This window comes from Scyliorhinus torazame, chromosome 1 (genome assembly GCF_047496885.1).
Source record: "Scyliorhinus torazame isolate Kashiwa2021f chromosome 1, sScyTor2.1, whole genome shotgun sequence".
In the NCBI taxonomy this organism is placed as follows: Eukaryota; Metazoa; Chordata; class Chondrichthyes; order Carcharhiniformes; family Scyliorhinidae; genus Scyliorhinus; species Scyliorhinus torazame.
The window spans coordinates 41,753,899-41,775,320 of NC_092707.1; the positions used below are offsets into that span (position 1 = coordinate 41,753,899).

Below are 21,422 nucleotides of genomic sequence, written 5' to 3' on the forward strand. Positions count from 1 at the left end.
TTGCAGGCAGGCGAAGATTAGGCAGCCATGCTGTCATGCACCAGAAAGCAGGTAAGTTACATGGATGGGGATTTGGCTGGGTCTTGTAGATGAGGTGGAAAAGAGAGATCGGGACAGTAGAGACCAACTAAGTATAAAACGTATTTTTTCTGAAATAATAATCTTTATTGTCACAACTAGGCTTACATTAACACTGTAATGAAGTTACTGTGAAAAGTCCCTAGTCGCCACATTCCGGCACCTGTTCGGGTATACTGAGGGAGAATTCAGAATGTCCAATTCACCGAAAAAGCACGTCTTTCGGGACTTGTGGGAGAAAATCTGAGCACCCGGAAAAAACCCACACAGACACGGGGAGAACATGCAGACTCCGCACAGGCAGTGACCCAGCGGGGAATCAAACCTGGGACCCTGGCGCTGTGAAGCAAAGTGCTAACCACTGCTTCCGGGAGATGCCATTTCTTTCAACAGGTTTCCCTACTCAGAATGCCATTAGGGGCTCATGATGCACTGGTTCACACACAAGTGAGGCTCCTGGCTCGCGTTGCAGGTACCCGAGCCTCCAGGACAAACAAGTGGGAACCTTACTATGGACCAACAAAGCCACAAGGCAGCTAGACTTGGACTTCAGATTATTACCATCCCAAAGGAATGAAATTAATGACTCTTTACGTAACTACTGCATAGATGCTTCCACCTGAACAAGCTTTGAAACCTGTTTCACTCCTATTTTCCCCCAGCTATGAAACTGAAAAACATTCAATGCCCTTCTGGATTATTTCCAAGTCCTCGCACTCCTGGTATGTAGGTTCAGCAGCACCTTCCCAGAACTCAGTAGGCTTTGCATCAAGTTTTTTCCTAGGAAACTGATGAATGGCAGTGTCATTAAATACATCCATGTATCTACTGCTGCAGGGGAATGCTGCCTCTTCAGTTATTGTCAATATCTGATGAGTACAGTTAAGGATCAACATATGAAGGACACGAGCTTCATGGTTTTGTCTCCAAAAGCATTGAGATACATATATCCTTAAGTCTTGTATATAGCTCGCATTTCCTTTCAAGTGTCATACCTAGAACCAGCAAGGTTTAAGACACTGAACTGACGGAGGTCGGTTTTTCTGGCTCTTTCAGAGCGTTCTAAAGCTAATTCTGCTGCCTAGCTCCATCCCAATAGCTGTGGGTCATCATCTGCTCCAAATATTTATCCAATTGCCCAATAATAAGATGCAATACTCTTTACCTCAACAGTGGAAATAATTTAATGCCCAGCGTAAGAAATCTTTTCTGAACCCTTCTCCACACTTGCTGAGTAACAGTTAAAAGGTTCTCCCACATCAAATTAAATGGTGTGTTCCTATTCATTCAGGATAATTTGAAAAACATGTACCGGCCACCTCTGCTTTATTTTTAAATAAATTTTTGAGTACCCAATTAATTTTTTCCAGTTAAGGGGCAATTTAGCGTGGCCAATTCACCTACCCTGCACATCTTTGGGTTGTGAAAAACATATAGAATTTACAGTGCAGAAGGAGGCCATTCGGCCCATCGAGACTGCACCGGCTCTTAGAAAGAGCACCCTACCCAAGGTCAACACCTCCACCCGATCCCCATAACCCAGTAACCCCACCCAACACCGGTAATTTTGGACACTAAGGGCAATTTATCATGGCCAATCCACCTAACCTGCACATCTTTGGACTGGGAGGAAAACAAAGCACCCGGAGGAAACCCACGCGCACACGGGGAGAACGTGCAGACTCCGCACAGACAGTGACCCAAGCCGGAATCGAACCTGGGACCTCAGCGCCGTGAGGCACCAATGCTATCCACTGCACCACTGTGCTGCCCCTCACCTCTGCTTTATTGGAAATTCTTTCAGTCCCCCAAGTCTATCTTCTATAGCTTCCCATCCTAGGTATAATTCTGGTGAATCTCAGTTGTACTTTCTGCACCTTGACTCACTATGAATAACATAATAAAAACATAGAGGCCATTCGGCCCTTTTGAGCCTGCTCCGCCATTCATTATGATCATGGCTGACCATCCAACTCAATAGCCTAATCACATCCTTTGATCCCCTTCACCCCAAGTGCTATAGAGGAGGTGGTGGCACAGTGGTATTATCACTGGATCCAGAGATCCAGGGAAATGCTCTGGGGACCCTAGTTCTATTCCACTATGATAGATGATGGAATTTGAATTCAATTAAAATCTGAAATTTAAAGTCTGATGATGACCATGAAACCATTGTCGATTGTCGTACGAAACCATCTGGTTCACTGATGTCCTTTAGGGAAGGAAACCTGTCATCCTCACCTGGTCTGGTAATAAGCATGTCTTTCGGGACATGTGGGAGGAAACTGGAGAACCTGGAGGAAACCCACGCAGGCACAGGGAGAACGTGCAGACTCCGCACAGACAGTGACCCAAGTGGGAATTGAACCTGGGACACTGTGAAGCAACAGTGTTAGCCACTGTGCTACCGTGTGGTTGTAATTTTCCAAATAATCCTTGGATTCTGGAGAAGTACCGACGGATTGGAAAACTGTCACCTGCCCTATTCAAAAGGGAGTCAAAAGGCGGATAGATTGTTAGCCAAACATTTATTGTTGGAGAAATGGTGGAATCAATTATTAAGGAAGTAATAGCAGCACATTTGGAAAATATAATCTAGTCACGCAAAGTCAGCATGACTTCATGAAAGGGAAATAGTGTCCAACTAATTTATTAGAACCATAGAATTCCTACAGTGCAGAAGGGGACCATTCGGCCCATCGAGTGTACACTGAAAGGCCCACTCCCTGCCCTATCACCATAATCCCACCTAACCTGCAAATCTTTGGATACTAAGGAGCAATTTAACAAGGCCAATTTATCTAACACACACATCTTTGGACTGTGGGAGGAAACCGGAACACCCGGAGGAAACCCACAGGTCGAATGTGCAAACTCCGTACAGACAGTCGCGCAGTAGTGCTAACCGCTGTGCCACCGTGCCATTCACAAAAGACTACGACATAAGATAAGAACCCATGGTGTTAGAGGTAGTATATTGGCATGGATAGACAATTGGTTACTGGGCAGGAAATAGTGAGTGGGGATAAGGGGTTCTTTTTCATGTTGGCGACCTGTAACCAGTGGGGTTAGACAGTGATCAGTGCTCGGACCGCAACTGTTTACAATATATATATATATATATAAATATATATATATTTAAAAATAAATTTAGAGTTCCCAATTCATTTTTTCCAATTAAGGGGCAATTTAGTGTAGCCAATCCACCTACCCTGCACATCTTTTGGATTGTGGAGGCGAAACCCACGCAAACATGGGAGAATGTGCAAACTCCACACGGACAGTGACCCAGAGTTTACAATATATATTAATGACTTGGAGGAAGGAAGCGAATGTACTACAGCCAAATTTGTAGATGACACAAAAATAGGTGGAAAGGCAACTTGCGAGCGGGATACAAACAGTTTGCAAAGAGATATTGATAGGTTAAGAAAGGGGCAAAAAGTTGACAAATGGAGCATAATGTGGGAAAATGTGAAGTTGTTCATTTTGGAAGGGAGAACAAAGGAACAGAGTATTATTTAAAAGGAGAAAAACTGCAGAAAGCTGCAACACAAAGGGACTTGGGGGTACTTGTGCACAAAACATAGAAAGCGATCACACAGATGCAGCAGATAATCAGGAAGGCTAATGGAATGTTGGCCCTTATTTCGAGGGGATTAGAGTACAAGAGTAAGGAAGTCTTGCTGCAACTGTACAAAGGTTCGAAAGGACGACAACTACTGCAACCCTTGGTTCCTAGCTTTTCTGTGTATGAGTCAGGGGGTTTGAAGGTAGTGCAAAGAGAGAAAACTGACCACTAATGGTAATTTTTGGTAACGTTTCCACTGTAGAATTGGTAATGTAAAAACTTTGTGTATAATTGACAATGGGTGCCCTCCATAACAGAGTAGCTATGTGAAAACGAGCATAGGAGGCAATGATCGATGTGTGGGCTTTTGTGGGGCATAGAGACTTTGGAATCAGGATTGGCTGTTACTAAGTCCAGTTTCAACTGCAATAATCTTTGAATTGCTGACTGAAATCACTGAAGGATACATGATTAATATACGTGTAGTCCCTCTGCAGTACCCGGGCTGGTAATCTGTAATATATTAAAAATCATTAAACCCAACTATTTTGATATTCTCAAATCCACCTTCTTATCATCTCTTCAGAAACACAGCCGGATGAATTGTGAATCTATTTATAACATCCATCCCTGATAACTTATTCCACAGTTCTATTACACTTTGGTTGAAATGTTTTCACTTGACTTCCCTTCTTACATCAAGTTCTTTCTTTGCATTTCAATCCTTCACCATAGTGAACAGCTTGCCTGAACGAACTTTGTCAATTCCTCTTAAAAAAACCTCAAATTAGATAACCTTAAAAGTCTCAATTTTTACAAAGAAAATCATTCCTATTTTTCCCCTATTTCCACTGTCACCACGCCTTCCTTTGAGTTTTTTTCAGTTACGAAGGATGAACAGGCATAGAATTTTCTTACCTCTCCTCCATCCCTTTAAAACTATTTCCAATGAGAATGGTTTGTGCAAGTTTTTGTGGTGACCAGTTTTTCCACAGGAGGTTATTGTAAAGGGCTTTGCCGCAATGAATCATGTAGAAGAGTGTTGGCTTGTCGATGGACCGCTTTCCTTCCTAAAAGGTTTTAAAAAGAAAATTGTCAAAATCACGGAGTGCAAAAAGAAACATTCCTGATCATACTGACAGGTGCGGTTTGCTATTGAAATTATCATATGCCTTACTGTTGGGGGGTGTGAGGATTGGGATGGGTGGAAATGCTTATTATACCATGTTTATGTCGCTGTTATTGTTATTATTATAAAAACTTGCAAATACTCTAAAAATATTTAAAAAGAAAGAAATTATCATATGGTCCCATTAAAAAAAAACTAGTTGTGATTAATGACCGAATTTAAAGGTATCTCTAGAGAGCTAAAGTCAGGCAGAAACGCTTCATTTTTATCAGACAGGGTTTACCTGGAATACTATGTAAAACAAAACATGCATGCGACCGAGCCTTTCACCTCGTTTTCCTTGAGAACCACCATCCCGCAATCCTTCAAGAATGTCTTCTCCCATTCTGTAAATAGAGGATCAAAGAAACGACAGCCATCTCGAGAGATCTGTTGGACTCAATAATGTAAAATTTAAAACTCTTCATGAAGTGAAACCACAACTTACAAAGGCGGGAAACGTAGTGCAGCATTGTGATTATTGGTGAAATTAAAATGTTGAATGTTCCTTGTCTGCTCAGTTGGAATTGTACATGATTGCTGCAGAGTGGTACAAGGCAGGCCATCTGCCTCTTTCTACCCCTCCACACCTCCCCACAGAGAATGAACAATCTGATCTTTTGCTACCATACAAACAGTTCAAGAGGGGGGTCAGCTGCATTCTATGAAATGGAAGTGAAGATCAGAGTGAGTGTCTCTCCGAGCTGCATTCACACGCCTGCTGCCCAATGCAAAATCATACAGCAAAAATATGGAAGGAAGACTTGTGTGTAAAAACAAAAAATGATTTTAATTGTGATTCCCATGAATTACTTCTTGGTCAGACGTCATATGCGTTCAATTCAAAGTAAAGGCTCCCCTAAACTGTCCCAATAAGTTGTCTTAATGATATTTCCCCAGATCTTGTTTTGAAACCATGATTTCAGAGACAATATTTTTATGCATATTAGTAACCATAGCTGTAGAACTTTTGACTTTTAAAAATGTTATATTGACTGTTCATGGCTGGGTGGCATTGATTGGGTTCCACACAAGTCGTATAAAGGTACTAGACAATAGATGAAGGAGAGATGAAAAATCCAATAAATACTGGGAGAACCAGATTCATCACTGGAGTCAAAGATGGAAAAGCAGCATGTTTCGTCCCAATGATCGAGATGAGATTACTAACTTCTGACAAGTTCATTTTAACCCTTCTCCTACAGAAATCATGGGGCTTCTAATGCAACCTGACATTACTCATTGGTCTCTTTTACTTCCATGCATTTACCATCTTGGTACCCGACTATGCTTACCTGTAGTGTTTCTAGCAGCAGGAACAGCAGGGCCAGCTGATAGCGAGATGTTACAGAACTAGAAAAGTTTCCAATTCCATAACACACCGAGTCTAGCGTAGTTCGATAATGGCATACGTTGTTCTTTTTGTCTTCAAGGGACTCTGGAGCTTCCCCACCCAAGGGTATCGATGGAGATGCCAGCGGAGCTAAATGATATACATTCACAACTCTTTGAATTGTTTCTGAAACAAATTATCACAATGACCATCTAGGGAAAGCAGATTAAAAGACCCAAGAATTCCAAATACTTAATCTTCCAACTCACCAAGACAATCAGTCCAGAATTCTGAACTCCGCAGTTCCTCGCTGTAACAGAATTCAATGATCAGTTTCCGGTCATAAGAAGCTTTGGCTATTTTGTAGGTGTTAAATCTACAGCGACAGAGCCAGTGAACACTAGCTATGACCTCATCCCCTTTTTTTTCTGAATTGATGGGAGAATCAAAATGTTCTAACTTATTTAGAAGTGTGAGGTGATGCATTTTAGAAGGAAGAACATGGTGAGACAAAATAAAATAAGGGGAAAAATTCTTAAGGGGGTGCAGGAGCAGAAGGATCTGGGTATACGTGCACAGATCATTGAAGGTGTCAGGACTGGTGGAGAAAGCAGTTAATAACCGTATTCTCGGCTTTATTTATAGGGACATAGTGTAGAAGAGCAAGAAGGTGAGACTGAGGAGATTTGATTTGACAAATCAAAAAATATATTTGCTGAGAGAGCAAACTGCTATTTTCAACATTTATTTTCTGTAATAATCTCTTCAGCACAACATTACATGGGAGACAGAGAGAAAACTATATCTATTTAAAGAGAACGTGGGGGAATGAGCAGGCTGTATTAATGACAATAAGAGATGTTTTGCAAAGTATTCTTGTTTCAAAACCACTGGTAAATCAGAATAAAATGGATGATTTGATAGTTCAAAATCATGGGGGGGCTGGACAGAGTAGATCGGGAAACTGTTCCTCCTTGTAAAAGGATCAGGAATGAGAGAGCACAGATTTCAAGTGATTTGCAAAAGAAACAAATGTGATGTGAAAAATTACATTTTCACACAGCAAGTGAAAACTGCCTGGAAGTATGCTGGAGGCGAGTTCAATCAAGGCATTCAAGAGGGCATTGGATGATTATTTGAATAGAAACAAGGTACAGGAAATGGCACTATGTCATGATGCTCAGTGAAGACATGATGGCCCCTTTCTACGCCATAACAATTCTGAGATTCTTTTTCAAAAAATGGTAAATTAAAGGAAACTAATTGGAACTAAAGGACAATTTAGTCTCTTCCTAGTGTTGGCAATGCGACTCAGTGAAGTATTCAACAAGGTACAGGAAATGGCACTATGTCATGATGCTCAGTGAAGACATGATGGCCCCTTTCTACGCCATAACAATTCTGAGTTTCTTTTTCAAAAAATGGTAAATTAAAGGAAACTAATTGGAACTAAAGGACAATTTAGTCTCTTCCTAGTGTTGGCAATGCGACTCAGTGAAGTATTCAAAAATGGAACAGCAGAATTCAATTATTCACAACAGTGGGATGCGGGCTGACAGGAGACCGTACAAACCAATCATGTCACAAAAATGAACTTAAACAGCCAGATGGACTGCACACCTGAACAATTTCCTCTTGTCCCTGTACCTTATGATCTCATCAGATCTCAATGTAAATGAAAATCTTTCTTCTTCCCTTCACCACTAGAGACGTGATTGTTACAGAATATGAAAAATGAATTGACTGATGCATAGACCATAAAAAAAATGAGCCTAAATGGCAACACCGGTTCCATTCCACACGCAGTACCTTATTGAGCGGCCTACTGGCTACGTGCGTAACCCAGATTGACTTCCTTCCATTTTCAGTGGCTTCTGAAAGTTGAAATTGTATTAATTTTGCACTCTGCTGCTCTACCACTGGCGCACATGCGTGTCCACAATCCTCAGATATTGCTGACTTCCTAGGTTATCTCTGTCGTGGTGCTAATGAGAGGCTGAACCCCACAACCAGGGGTTACAATCCAGACCCACATTATCCTCCAGGCACTCTCACACCAAGCACTGGGAGGTGAGTTCTGATGACAAAATTCATGAGCACTTACACTGCTTCCTTTATTTTCTGTTGGATTCTCTCCCCCTCAGTCACACTCAGAAACTCTGCCTCACGTTGATGGGTGCCTCTGATATTGTATTTCCTTTTCTTTACTCCCTTTTTCTTGCTGATCGTTTTCCATTCCCCTTCTGCTGGGCAGGCAGACATCTCTCATCTCTGTAAGCACTTACTCAAAATTTAGGAAAGACCAGGTCTAAACTGCTTCCTTTCTGTCTGTGTATCTGTTTTGTTGGCAAGGAAGCAGGTGCTGAGACCAGGGCCTGGGGTCCAGAGCATCAGTTTTGAGTTTACTGGGGTCACAGTTGTGTGAAAGACAAAAAAAAACCTGGAAATATTGGAGCAAACTTTCCTCAGGAGAAGACATTAAATCCGTGACTAAAGGAAACACCTTTCATCCCCTCGGGCCTGGCGGTTCCCGGTTCCTCAATGTCTGTAAATGTGACCTCCCAGGTGGGGTAGTGGTGTCACTCGGTTCACCGTCCCCGCTCCCGTTCAGCTGTTCCCAATCGCAGGCGGAACCTTTGTGTGCGGGCGATGTTTCCCCGCCAGCGGAACCTCGCGGCGGCCGGACGGCACACCAGCTTAAGATGGTGTCCTAGGCCTGCTCTCTGGAAAATCGATTAAAATCGGTTCCCAGCTGAGACAAGACAGCGGCTCCGAGGGCGGAGAGTGGGAGTGCGGTGAGTCCCGCTCGAGGCTTTTGTTGATATGGAATATTATTTTTAAAAAACACAGCCCGGCCACGCGCCGCCTCAGTTCATTCAGGTGGAGACTTTCCGGTGAGTGAGGGGACAGCCAGACCAGGGCTCGCCTCCACCACCTTCCCCAACCCGCACCTAACTAGCCGACTGCCTCACAGCTCCACTCCCTCCGGGAGCCGCTGGTGGTGATCAGGAACGGAACCCCCTTAATATTTCTGGGATTAATAAGATGATATTGGGTGGCACGGTAGCACTGTTGTTTCACAACGCCAGAGACCCGGGTTCGATTCCCGGCCTGGGTCACTGCGGAATCTGCACGTTCTCCCCCGTGTCTGGGTGGGTTTCCTCCCAAAAGAGGTGCTGTTAGGTGAATTGGACATTCTGAAATCTCAGTGTACCCAAACGGGTGTGGCGACTAGGGGATTTTCTCAGTAACTTCTTTGCAGTGTTAATGTAAGCCTACTTGTGACAATAATAAAGATTATTATAATAAAGATTGATATCCTCAGCACAGCCCTCATATAGCTCCCAAGACTGAACAACAGGCTCGGTGTGGACGGAACCTGAAACTTTGAACTCTGTTCCTCCCTCCACCTGTGCCTGTTCTGATTTCCAGCATTTTCTGTTTAGATTTCAGACTTCCATCATTTGCTGTCATTTTTGCTTTCAGATCCCGAGGCCTCTCTGGGATCTGAAAGCATGGATTGTGTTTGGATAATGTTTTTAGTAACAAAATTGTGAAGTTCAAGTAAAGTGCCTTTGATGGGCTTGAGTGCTGAGTGATTAGGCAGATACCTAGAATATGGGGTGGATTCCACTGCCAAGTGCACACAGAAGGTCTAAAAGAAATATGATTTATGCATGGCATTTACACCTGCTGAGATGTTGGAGCTGTCATTCTTCGGCAAGGAACTAAAGCAAAGGCTTGTTTGGTGATTCCTTCAGTTAAAATGGATGTAAAATATCTCCCGACGCAGTTATAAGTTTTCTTTAAATATTCCCTCACGTATAGTCTGCTGATGGCTGCTTGTGTAAGTGGCCTGACTGTCTTGTCTTAAGGAGTGAGTCGTTAGGAGTGAAGCTATCATGTCCAATATGTAATTGTACAGTAATATAACATTGAGGGCCCTTGTGAGCTGAACTTGATATCTCTCTCTCTCTCAAATGTGCTATTTCCAATTTTCTTGAAAGCAGGCTGACACTTGGTGGGATAAGGCTGGTTAGAAATCTTTAACCTGCTGTATTTCACTTGACAAGTGAATATATAGGGAACCGTCATCAAATTGCAATTACTGAACTCAATATCATTTGTCTCCCTCAAAAATGTTGGGTAAAATCCTATACCATGCACTTTTATCCTTTTATAGGCTGGGCGTTTTGCATTTCTTTCTAGGTTACTTGCAACTTTAGGTCTATACCCTGCACTCTCTTATTTAAACTCCTAACTGTCCATGAGTCCCTTTGTCCTTTTTCCTTCAGTGTTTCCAATGAGGGAATCGGACAATATAGCTGGGAGTAGACTTTATTTCAATTTATTTCTGAGCAATAGTACTGCTTGCATCTCCAAGCTAAGAAACTCATTTTATTGTGATGCCTGTGATTAAAACAAATCAGCAAAACTTAATAAATATCAGGAAGTGGAAGACATCAGGTCAATTGTCATTTTAAATGGGGAAAAAAGGCAAAATCATGATTGAAACTCTTCATCAGCAAAATAGAGTTAACTTTTGATGAGTCAAATTTCAGGGGAGCAGCCTTGAAACTCCGGTTTAACAGAACTTTTGTGAAAACTTGAGATCTCACTTGGTGCCAAGAAAGCTGGGGGTTTAGCCTTGAAAAAGGATGGACTTCATCAGAAAAAGTCACTAATAGTGTGCTGTTTTCAGACGTTCGCAATACAGTCTGCTATGTCGTCAGTGTAGTCAAACAGTTTCGATGTTTGTGCGCTGCAGTGTGAAGTAACGGAATATCTAAGGCCGTCGCTGTGTTGGCCTGGGAAATGGGTGGGCACGCAGGTGACTATCTAACCTGTCAGATTTTGCCATACTCATGTGTGCATGTCGCTTCACAGAGAAACTTTGATGTTTCATATTTGCGTGTGCTTGGCTCTAACACTCCATCCTGGCTGGCATGGCATACGTGCACCGGGGGAAGCACCTCTTTTGCAAATGATTTTGGCATATTTCTTGCTGGAAAAGGTTCAACCTCTGGAATTTCTGCTTAATCACCGGCATTGTTCAGTGGCTTTTGCTAATGTTCTGGTGGGGGCGGTTGATAACTACGATGCAAGTGGAATTTTGTCCCACCTTAGTTTGACACATCACAATTTCACTGTATTAATATATCTCTGTGCCTCAGATGCTCAACGAACAGCATTGCATTTTGAGCAATTTTTGTTTTAATTCCGATTCCAATCCCTCAGGATGTACTTTATTTATTTTAATAAATATTGGGCGTTATTTTTGATAACCAAACATGACTAGTCCGGGATTTAACTATCGCATCAAAAGGGATGTTTGAACTGAAGTTGGTAGATTTGGTTCTTCAAAATGCAGCTTACGCCATGTTTATTGACTCCTTGTTCGTTTTATTATTTGGCAGGTGAAAATGTCGATGTCACATCTATATGGGAAAGACCAGGATGACGATGAGGTGGAGATGGAGCGGTTTGAGATTTCAGACTGGGACTTGGAAAATGAGTTTAACCCAGACCGCGTGCGCCACCGACAGACAAAGGAGGATGCAATCTATGGCATGTGGGCCGAGAATGACTCTGATGATGAGAGACCAAGCTTTGGGGGGAAACGGTAATCCACTAACTGCCAACATTTATCTGTCAACAAATCATGAGTGTTTAAAAATATGTACGATCATAGGATGTAGATGTCGCTGGCTGGGCCAGCATTTATTGCCCAATCCTAATTGCTCTTGAGAAGGTGATGGTGAGCCAGCTTTTTGAACTGCAGTCCATACATTGTAGGAACACCCACAGTGCTTTTTGAGAGTGAGTTCCTGCGACAGTGAAGGAACAATGACATATTTCCAAGCCAGGATGATGTGTGGCTTGGAGTGGAACTTGCAGATGGTGTTGTTTCTGTGGCGCTTCTGTGGACTTGAAAGAGACTCCAGGATGGTATGTTGCCTCCCTGGTGCCAGGGTCAACGATGTCTCTGAACGAACACGGGACATCCTGAAGGGGGAGGGTGAACTGCCAGAGGTCGTAGTACACATAGGTACTAATGACATAGGCAGGGAGAGTGATGAGGTCCTGCAGAAGGAGTTCAGGGAGTTTGGCAGTAAGCTGAAAAGCAGGACCTCCTAGGGTTGTACTCTCAGGATTACTCCCTGTGCCTGCCACATGCCAGTGAGGCTAGAAATAGGAGGATAGTGCAGCTAAATACGTGGCTAAACTGGTGATGTAGGAGGGAGGGTTTCAGATTTCTGGACCATTGGGATCTCGTCTGGGGCAGGTGGGACTTGTACAAGAAGGATGGGTTGCATCTAAAGTGGAGGTGCAGCGATATCCTGGCTGGGAGGTTTGCTGGAGTCACTCGGGAGGATTTAAACTAGTATGGCAGGGGTGGGTGGGAACCAGAATGTCAGCTTAGAAGGTGTAATAACTGAAGGGGAAATGGAGAACAAAAATAAGAGAACAACATCACCCTCGGGCAGAGCAGAAAGGTGACAAGTGTGAGAAGGGTCAATGCAGGACTGGGGTGTTGTATCTAAATGCGCGCAGTGTACAGAACAAGCTTCTTGCACATATTGAAATTGGCCGGTACGATGTTGTGGGCATCACAGATGTGGCTGCAAGGGGATCAGGGCTGGGATCTAAATATCCAAGGATCTGTGTCCTATCGAAAAGACAGGCAGATGGGCAAAGTGGGTGGGGTTGCATTGTTAGTAAGGAATGAAGTTAAATCGGTAGCAAGGAGCAATATAGGATGAGAAGGCATAGAATCTCTGTGGGTAGACTTGAGGAATTGCAAAGGTAAAAAGACCCTGATGGGTGTGATGTGCAGGCCTCCTAGCAGTAGTCAGGATGTGGGGCAGAATATAAATCAGGAGATAGAAAAGGCATTTAAAAAGGCAATATCGCATTAATCACGGGTGACTTGCAGGTGGACTGGGAAAATCAGGCTTGTAGTGGATCAAAAAAAAAGGAATTTGTGGAATGTCTAAGAGATGTTTTTTTTGGAGCAACTTGTGACAGAGCCTACTAGGGAACAGGCAATTCTGGATTTGGTGATGTGTAATGAAGCAGACTTGATTAGAGAACTAAAGATGAAGAAACCCTTAGGGAGCAGTGACCACAATATGACAGAATTTACCCTGAAGTTTGAGAGGGAGAAGTTGGAATTGGATGTAACGGTATTACAATTAAATAAGGGTGACTACAAAGACATGAGGGAGGAGCTGGCCGGAGTTGATTGGAAAAGGAGCCTAGTAGGTAAGACAGTGGAACAGCCATGGCAGGAGAATTTGGGGCTATTCGGGAGGCACAAGAGAAATTCATCCCAAGGAGGAGGAAACGGGTAAGGGGAGGGTAAGGCATCCATGGCTGACGAGGAACGTCAATCACAGCATAAAAGCAAAAGAAAAAGCATACAAAGTGTCGAGGATTAGTGAGAAGCCTTTAAAAGCGAGCAGAGGACAGCTGAAGGTGGCATATAGAGCACACCTCACTCACAAGGGCGAGGATGAGCCGACTCTTTGAGGGGGTAGAAGATGTGTGTGAACGTTGTTGGGGGGGGGGGGGGGGCAAACCACATTCATATGTTTTGGTCCTGTCCAAAGCTGGAGGATTACTGGAAGGAGGTTTTTAGGGTAATCTCTAAAGTGGTGCACGTGAAACTGGACCCGGGTCCTCGGGAGGCCATATGAAATGAAAATGAAAATCGCTTATTGTCACAAGTAGGCTTCAAATGAAGTTACTGTGAAAAGGCCCTAGTCGCCACATTCCGGTGCCTGTTCGGGGAGGCTGTTACGGGAATTGAACCGTGCTGCTGGCCTGCCCTGGTCTGCTTTCAAAGCCAACGATTTAGCCCTGTGCTAAACAGCCCCATATTCGGTGTGTCGGACCAGCAGGGATTGGAAACGGGTGCGGAGGCAGATGTAGCCTTCGCCTCGTTGATCGCCCGAAGGCGGATTCTGTTGGGATGGAGATCAACCTCTCCACCCTGTGCCCTGGCGTGGCGGGGGGACCTGCTGGAATTCCTGACTCTTGAGAAGGTCAAATTTGAATTCACGGAAAGGATGGAGTGGTTCTACAATTCATGGGCGTTATTCATTATGCACTTGCGAGAATTGGATTACATCGAACATTGGGGGATTGGGGGCTGCGAGGGTTGGGGGAGGGGGGCTGTATGTGTTCATGGTGACTATGGGTGATTCCTGATTCCTTTTTGTTATTTGTTTATGTTAACATGCGGGCTGTTGTTTGGTCGTTTGGTGGGAAGATGGGATTGTTGTTATTGATACGGGGATGGACATTGCATTCGGCACTGGTTATTGTTTATTGTTGGTGGGTGTACATTTGGAAGAAAATGTGAAAAAGGAGAATAAAAATATTTTTTTGAAAAGCGAGCAGAGGACGACTAAAAGAGCAATTAAGAGGGAGAAGATGAAATATGAGTGCAAGCTAGTGAGTAATATAAAAGAAGATAGGAAGAGTTTTTTTTCAATATATAAAAGGTAAAATAGACCTTGAACCACTGGAAAATGTTGCTGGAGAAGTAATAATAGGAAACAAAGAAATGACACGAGGAACTGAATAGTTACTTTGCATCAGTCTTCACGGTGGATGACACCAGTACAATGCCAGAGCTCCAGGAGAATCAGGAGGCAGATGTAAGTGCGGTGGCCATCACGAGGAGAAGGTTCTGGGGAAACTGAAAGGTCTGAAGATGGATAAATGACCTGGATCGGATGGACTACACCCCAGCGTTCTAGAAGAGATAGCTGAGGAGATTGTGGAGGCATTGGTGGTAATCTTTCAGGAATCACTGGAGGCTGGAAGGATCCCAGAGGACTATAAAGTGGATAATGTAACACTGCTGTTTAAGTTGGGAGGAAGGCAGAAGACGGGAAATTATAGGCCGGTTAGCCTGACTTCTGTCATTGGTAAGATTTTAGTGTCCATTATCAAAGATGATATCGCAGAGTACTTGGAAGTGCATGATAAAACAGGATTGAGTCAGCATGGCTTCGTCAAGGGGAGGTCATGTCTGACAAATCTGTTAGAGTTCTTTGTGGAAGTAACAAGGAAGTTAGACAAAGGAGAACCAGTGGAAGTGATTAATTTAGATTTCCAGAAGACCTTTAACAAGGTGCAGCATAGGAGACTGGAGCCCATGGTGTTAAGGGTAAGATCCTGGCATTGATAAGAGGATTGGCAGACTGACAGAAGGCAGAGAGTGGGAATAAAGGGGTCTTTTTAGGATGGCAGCTGGTGATTAGTGGTGTGCCTCAGGGGTCTGTGCTGGGACCACAACTTTTCACAATATACTTTAATGATCTGGAAGAAGGAACTGAAGGCACTGTTGCTAAGTTTGCAGATGATACAAAGACCTGTACAGGGACAGGTAATATTGAGGAAGCAGGGGGGCTGCAGAAGGATTTGGACAGGCTAGGAGAGTGGGCAATGAAGTGGCAGATGGAATGTGATGTGGAAAAGTGTGAGGTTATGCACTTTGGAAGGAGAAATGGAGTGTCATGTGAGAGTGCTTTTAAGACATGGATGTTTAAGCAATGTACCTTTAAGAAAACAGTGATGTCATAGAGTGGGTGGAGCTCAGCTCAGGTCAGCCATTTTGCAGGTTTTTAGTTTCAGTTTTAAAAGCAGTGTCTGTGTGTTTCCAGAGTGCTGCAAGTTTTGCAGTTTGGTTTTGCTCTGAGCAGCTAAAAAGTGCCTGGCTGGTTTTGCTGAGAGCAGTTTAAAAGTAGAAAGCCAGTTTGCGACAGTCTCTGCCATTCTACAGAAAATATATATATCCTTTAACCTGATGTGATACTGTTTAAAGGTGTTAAGTCTCTTGGAAGTTTGAAGGAACATTTTAAGGAATTATTTACTGTTGCAATATTTTCTGAGTTATCTTTGAAGTAAAGGGTTTTAAGAGATCCAATGTTTATTTAAGATGTTAAGTTGAGTTCATGGAATAAACAGTGTTTTGTGTTCACAAACCCATGTGTCCATAATTGTAATCCCACACCTAGGGAAAAAGCCGTGTGCTCGGTAAAGCAACAAATCCATTACAGGGAGAGGTTGGTTGAACTCCATGATACATTTTGGGGTTCTGAAAAGCCTCACCCATAACAATTGGGGGCTCGAGGGGGATAAAAGTCTATCTAGTGGATTGGCTTTTGTGAACATAAAGACAGTGAAGGATTGTTGCTTTTTCCGGTGTGGTATTTTAGTTTGTGGGGAGAGTGTTTTGAACAATGGCTCTTTCAGAGGCTCAGAAGATTTTGGGGGTGGAGAATGTCACACGTAGTACTTTACGGCCAGAAACGAAACGCAGACTGTTAGATTTGGCAAAAACATTGCAGTTAACCTTACCTGACAAAATGCGAAAAGATTAGGTAATTATGGCGGTGGTTAAGCATTTAAAGTTGCCTGAGATAGACTTTGACTCATTGGAAATGGCAAAAATTCAGTTGCAAATTAAACAAATGGAACGTCAGAAAGAATTAAAGCGGCTGGAATACGAGAGTGAGAGAGAGGAAAAAGAAAGGGAGTGAGGAAAAAGAAAAGGAGAGAGAAGAAAGGAGAAAAGAAAGAATAGCCCTAGCAGAACAAAAAGATAAACATGATGTGGAGATGCCGGCGTTGGACTGGGGTGAGCACAGTACGAAGTCTTACGACACCAGGTTAAAGTCCAACAGGTTTGTTTCGATGTCACTAGCTTTTGGAGCGCTGCTCCTTCCTCAGGTGAATGAAGAGGTCTGTTCCAGAAACACATATATAGACAAATTCAAGATGCCAAACAATGCTAGGAATGCGAGCATTAGCAGGTGATTAAATCTTTACAGATCCAGAGATGGGGTAACCCCAGGTTAAAGAGGTGTGAATTGTCTCAAGCCAGGACAGTTGGTAGGATTTCGCAGGCCAGATGGTGGGGGATGAATGTAATGCGACATGAATCCCAGGTCCCGGTTGAGGCCGCACTCATGTGTGCGGAACTTGGCTATAAGTTTCTGCTCGGCGATTCTGCGTTGTCGCGAGTCCTGAAGGCCGCCTTGGAGAACGCTTACCCAGAGATCAGAGGCTGAATGCCCTTGACTGCTGAAGTGTTCCCCGACTGGAAGGGAACATTCCTGCCTGGTGATTGTTGCGCGATGTCCGTTCATTCGTTCGTACAGTGAAAAGTATTGATCTGAATGAACGGACATCGCGCAACAATCACCAGGCAGGAATGTTCCCTTCCAGTAGAGGAACACTTCACCAGTCAAGGGCATTCAGCCTCTGATCTCCGGGTAAGCGTTCTCCAAGGCGGCCTTCAGGACCCGCGACAACGCAGAATCGCCGAGCAGAAACTTGTAGCCAAGTTCCGCACACATGAGTGCGGCCTCAACCGGGACCTGGGATTCATGTCGCATTACATTCATCCCCCACCATCTGGCCTGCGAAATCCTACCAACTGTCCTGGCTTGAGACAATTCACACCTCTTTAACCTGGGGTTACCCCATCTCTGGATCTGTAAAGATTTAATCACCTGCTAATGCTCGCATTCCTAGCATTGTTTGGCATCTTGAATTTGTCTATATATGTGTTTCTGGAACAGACCTCTTCATTCACCTGAGGAAGGAGCAGCGCTCCGAAAGCTAGTGACATCGAAACAAACCTGTTGGACTTTAACCTGGTGTTGTAAGACTTCGTACAAAAAGATAAAGAGAGGGAGTTTGAACTTCAGAAAATGGCCATGAAATATGACAATCAGTTAAAATTGGCAGACCTAAAGGGAAACGTACAGTTGGATGATGATGAGGATAGTGAGAAAGAGCGTCATAGTCAAAGGCTTGGTGGGAATCTATTTAAATATGTCCAAGCATTGCCAAGGTTTGACGAGAAGGAAGTGGAAGCCTTTTTCATTTCATTTGAGAAGGTAGCTAAACAAATGAAATGGCCACAGGACATGTGGGTGTTACTGATTCAAACAAAGCTGGTAGGTAGAGCTAGTGAAGTGTTTGCATCACTACCAGAGGAGGTATCTGGAACGTATGAGGAGGTGAAGAAATCCATCTGAAGTGCATATGAGCTAGTGCCTGAAGCTTACAGACAAAGGTTTAGAAATTTAAGGAAAGAATTTGGTCAAACATACATGGAGTTTGAAAGGCTCAAACAGAGTAATTTTGATAGGTGGATAAGGGCTTTGAAAATAGACCAAACATATGAAGCTCTCAGAAATTATACTTTTGGAGGAGTTTAAAAATTCAATTCCTGATGTAGTGAGAACTCATGTGGAAGAACAGAGGGTTAAAACTGTGAGATTAGCAGCTTAAATGACAGATGATTATGAATTAGTTCATAAATCAAAGATTGGTTTCTGACACCAGTTTCAACCGGTGAGGGATAGAAACTGGGGACATGAGAAATACTCAAATGGTAAAGGTAAAGCTCATCTGATGGGAGACAATAAAGAGAGTGTACCTCAGATTAAAAAAGAAATCCAGGAGGGTGGAAAAGAAATGAAAAGTTTCAAATGTTTTCACTGTAATAAACTAGGCCATGTAAAGTTACAGTGTTGGTGGTTGAAGAAAAGCACTGGGAAGGCTGATGTGGTAAAACAGGATAAGACAGTGGGGTTTGTTAGAGTGGTAAAGGAAAGCCCAAGGGAAGTAAAGGAGGTGCAAACGATTGTACAGCCTGTTCAAGAAGTAATTGTTAAGAAGATACCAGATGTCTTTAAAGAATTTACTTGTGTGGGTAAAGTTTACTCCTGTGTAAAAGGAGGAGCAGGTAAAGAAGTCACTATTTAAGAGATACAGGGGCTAGTCAATCTTTAATGCTAAGAGATGAGGAATTATGTAGTTTGGGAAGAATGTTGCCAGAAAAGGTGGTGATATGTGGAATTCAGGGTGAGAGGAGAGCATTCCATTATATAAGGTAAGGTTGGAAAGTCCAGTCAAGAGTGGTGAAGTGGTAGTAGGAGTAATAGAGAAACTATCTTGTCCAGGAATACAGCTCATCTTGGGTAATGATGTAGCTGGATCGCAGGTGGGAGTGATGCCTACTGTGGTTTATAAGCCAGTGGAAATTCAGACAACTGAAGTGTTGAAGGACGAATATCCTGGGATTTTTCCGGATTGTGTAGTAACAAGGTCGCAAAGTCACAGGTTAAGACGAGGAGAAACCAAAGAGTGAAGATGAAGTTGAAATGAAAATGATCAGAAACTATTTTTGATCAGATGGTTGAAAAAGAACAAGAACAGGTGGAGGATGAGGCGGACATTTTTAGTTCAGGAAAATTGGCGGAGTTACAACAGAAAGATGTAGAAATAAAACAGATATATCAGAAAGCATATACGGGGGAGGAATCTGAGAGTATACCAGAGTTTTATTACCGTAAACATGATGTCTTGATGAGAAAATGGAGACCTGTACATATGCAGGCGGATGAAAAGTGGGCAGAAGTTCATCAAGTAATATTGCCGGTAGGGTATAGAAAGGAGGTGTTGCGAGTTGCACATGAGGTACCAGTGGGAGGTCATTTGGGAATAAGGAAAACTCAAGCTAAAATCCAGAAACATTTTTATCGGCCTGGACTACATAAAGATGTAGTTAAATTTTGTCAATCATGTCACACATGCCAAGTGATAGGGAAACCTCGAGCAGTGATATAACCAGCGCCCTTAATACCCATTACAGCATTTGAGGAACCTTTTATGAGTGTCATAATTGATTGTGTCGGACCGCTTCCTAAAACAAAAAGTGGGAATAAATATCTTTTGACTGTAATGGATGTGTCTATTAGGTTTCTAGAGGTCATTCCAGTACATAATATTACAGCTAAAAGGATTGTGGAGGAGTTACTTAAATTCTTTACTAGATATGGATATTTAAGGAGAAATTGGTGGGTGAGAAATCGGAAATTGCACTATTGGATTACGTGTCAAATTTTAGCGATCAATTAAATAGAGCAGGTGAATTGGCTAGACAACATTTCAAAGTTGCACAAAATGTGATGAAACGGGTAGCGGACAAGAAATCCAAAGTTCGTAGTTTTGCCAGTGGGGATAAAGTTTTAGTGTTGTTACCAGTGGTAGGGGAGCCTTTAAAAGCTAGGTTTTGTGGACCGTATCAGATTGAAAGGAAATTAAGTGAGGTGAATTATGTGGTAAAAACACCAAATAGAAGGAAGACTCACCGAGTGTGTCATGTGAATATGCTTAAAAGGTACTTTGAAAGGGAAGGAGAGAAAAAGGAGGTTTTATCAGTGACGAACCAAATCCAGATGACTGCATTTGACATACCTCAAATTAAATTGGAAAATGAGAATGTTCTGAAAAATTGGGATGAATTGTTAAATTACCTTCCAGAGGAAAAACAAACTGACCTGAAAGAGTTATTGATATCACATGGGCAAGTTTGTAGAGGTGGGGGGGGGACCGGGTTGCTGCTGGTATGATCAAGGGGGAGCTGGAGCGAGTAGAGAGGGTTGGGACGGGGGGTCTGCCGCCGTGGGGAACGGGACGGGCGTGGGGTGCGGGCGCGTGGCTGGCCGAGGAGGGGTTATGGCTAGTCGACGGGGGAGGGGGGCGAGTAGCCCCCTGATCCGGCTGATAACCTGGAATGTAAGGGGACTGAACGGGCCGGTAAAGCGGGCCCGCGTATTCGCGCACCTGAAGGCGGATGTGGCCATGCTCCAGGAGAGACACCGGAAGGTGGCAGACCAGGTAAGATTGAGGAAGGGGTGGGTAGGTCAGGTGTTTCATTCGGGGCTGGATGCCAAAAATCGGGGGGGTGGTGATCTAGGTGGGAAAGAGGGTGTCGTTCGAGGCGTCGAGCATTGTGACAGACAATGGCGGCAGGTACGTAATGGTAAGTGGTAAGCTGCAAGGGGAGAGGGTGGTGCTGGTCAACGTGTATGCCCCGAACTGGGACGATGCGGGTTTTATGCGGCGCATGTTGGGTCGGATCCCGGACTTGGAAGTAGGGGACCTGATAATGGGGGGGGCTTTAACACGGTGTTGGATCCGGCACTGGATTGCTCCAGGTCTAGGACGGGTAGGAAGCCGGCGGCGGCTAAAGTGCTGAGGGGGTTTATGGACCAGATGGGAACGGTGGACCCTTGGAGATTTGCAAGGCCGGGTGCTAGGGAATTTTCATTCTTCTCGCATGTTCATAAGGCTTATTCCCGGATCGAGTATTATTATGAGTATATTATGATATTATGATTAGGGCGCTGATAGCGAGAGTAGAGGATACCGCGTACTCGGCGATAGCCATTCCGGAT

The 21,422-nt window shown here is 43.6% G+C and overlaps 2 protein-coding genes across 5 annotated transcripts in view; one reads left to right on the forward strand and one right to left on the reverse strand.

The window, feature by feature from the left end:
- Positions 1-143: 143 nt before the first annotated feature.
- srrd (SRR1 domain containing) lies at positions 144-8,742 on the reverse strand. 4 transcript variants are annotated; one of them, XM_072489703.1, is made up of 7 exons: positions 8,255-8,742; positions 6,420-6,460; positions 6,113-6,300; positions 5,109-5,207; positions 4,568-4,719; positions 4,117-4,162; positions 144-947 (listed from the first exon to the last, which is right to left on the reverse strand). In XM_072489703.1, the coding sequence occupies exons 1-7, from the start codon at positions 8,410-8,412 to the stop codon at positions 741-743; spliced, it is 891 nt and encodes a 296-aa protein (XP_072345804.1). In that variant the 5' UTR covers positions 8,413-8,742; the 3' UTR covers positions 144-740. The 4 variants fall into 4 exon arrangements, with proteins under 4 accessions (XP_072345804.1, XP_072345759.1, XP_072345797.1 ...); XM_072489658.1 differs by having other exon boundaries at positions 6,113-6,336; XM_072489696.1 differs by lacking the exon at positions 8,255-8,742 and having other exon boundaries at positions 6,420-7,933.
- A 64-nt stretch (positions 8,743-8,806) lies between these two features.
- The window catches only part of tfip11 (tuftelin interacting protein 11), a 56,846-nt gene continuing 44,230 nt past the window's right edge, over positions 8,807-21,422 (forward strand). Inside the window, exons 1-2 of the mRNA XM_072489514.1 lie at positions 8,807-8,945; positions 11,568-11,773. Coding sequence (XP_072345615.1) covers positions 11,574-11,773 — 200 coding nt within the window. The 5' untranslated portion in view covers positions 8,807-8,945; positions 11,568-11,573. The remainder of the gene's footprint in view (positions 8,946-11,567; positions 11,774-21,422) is intronic.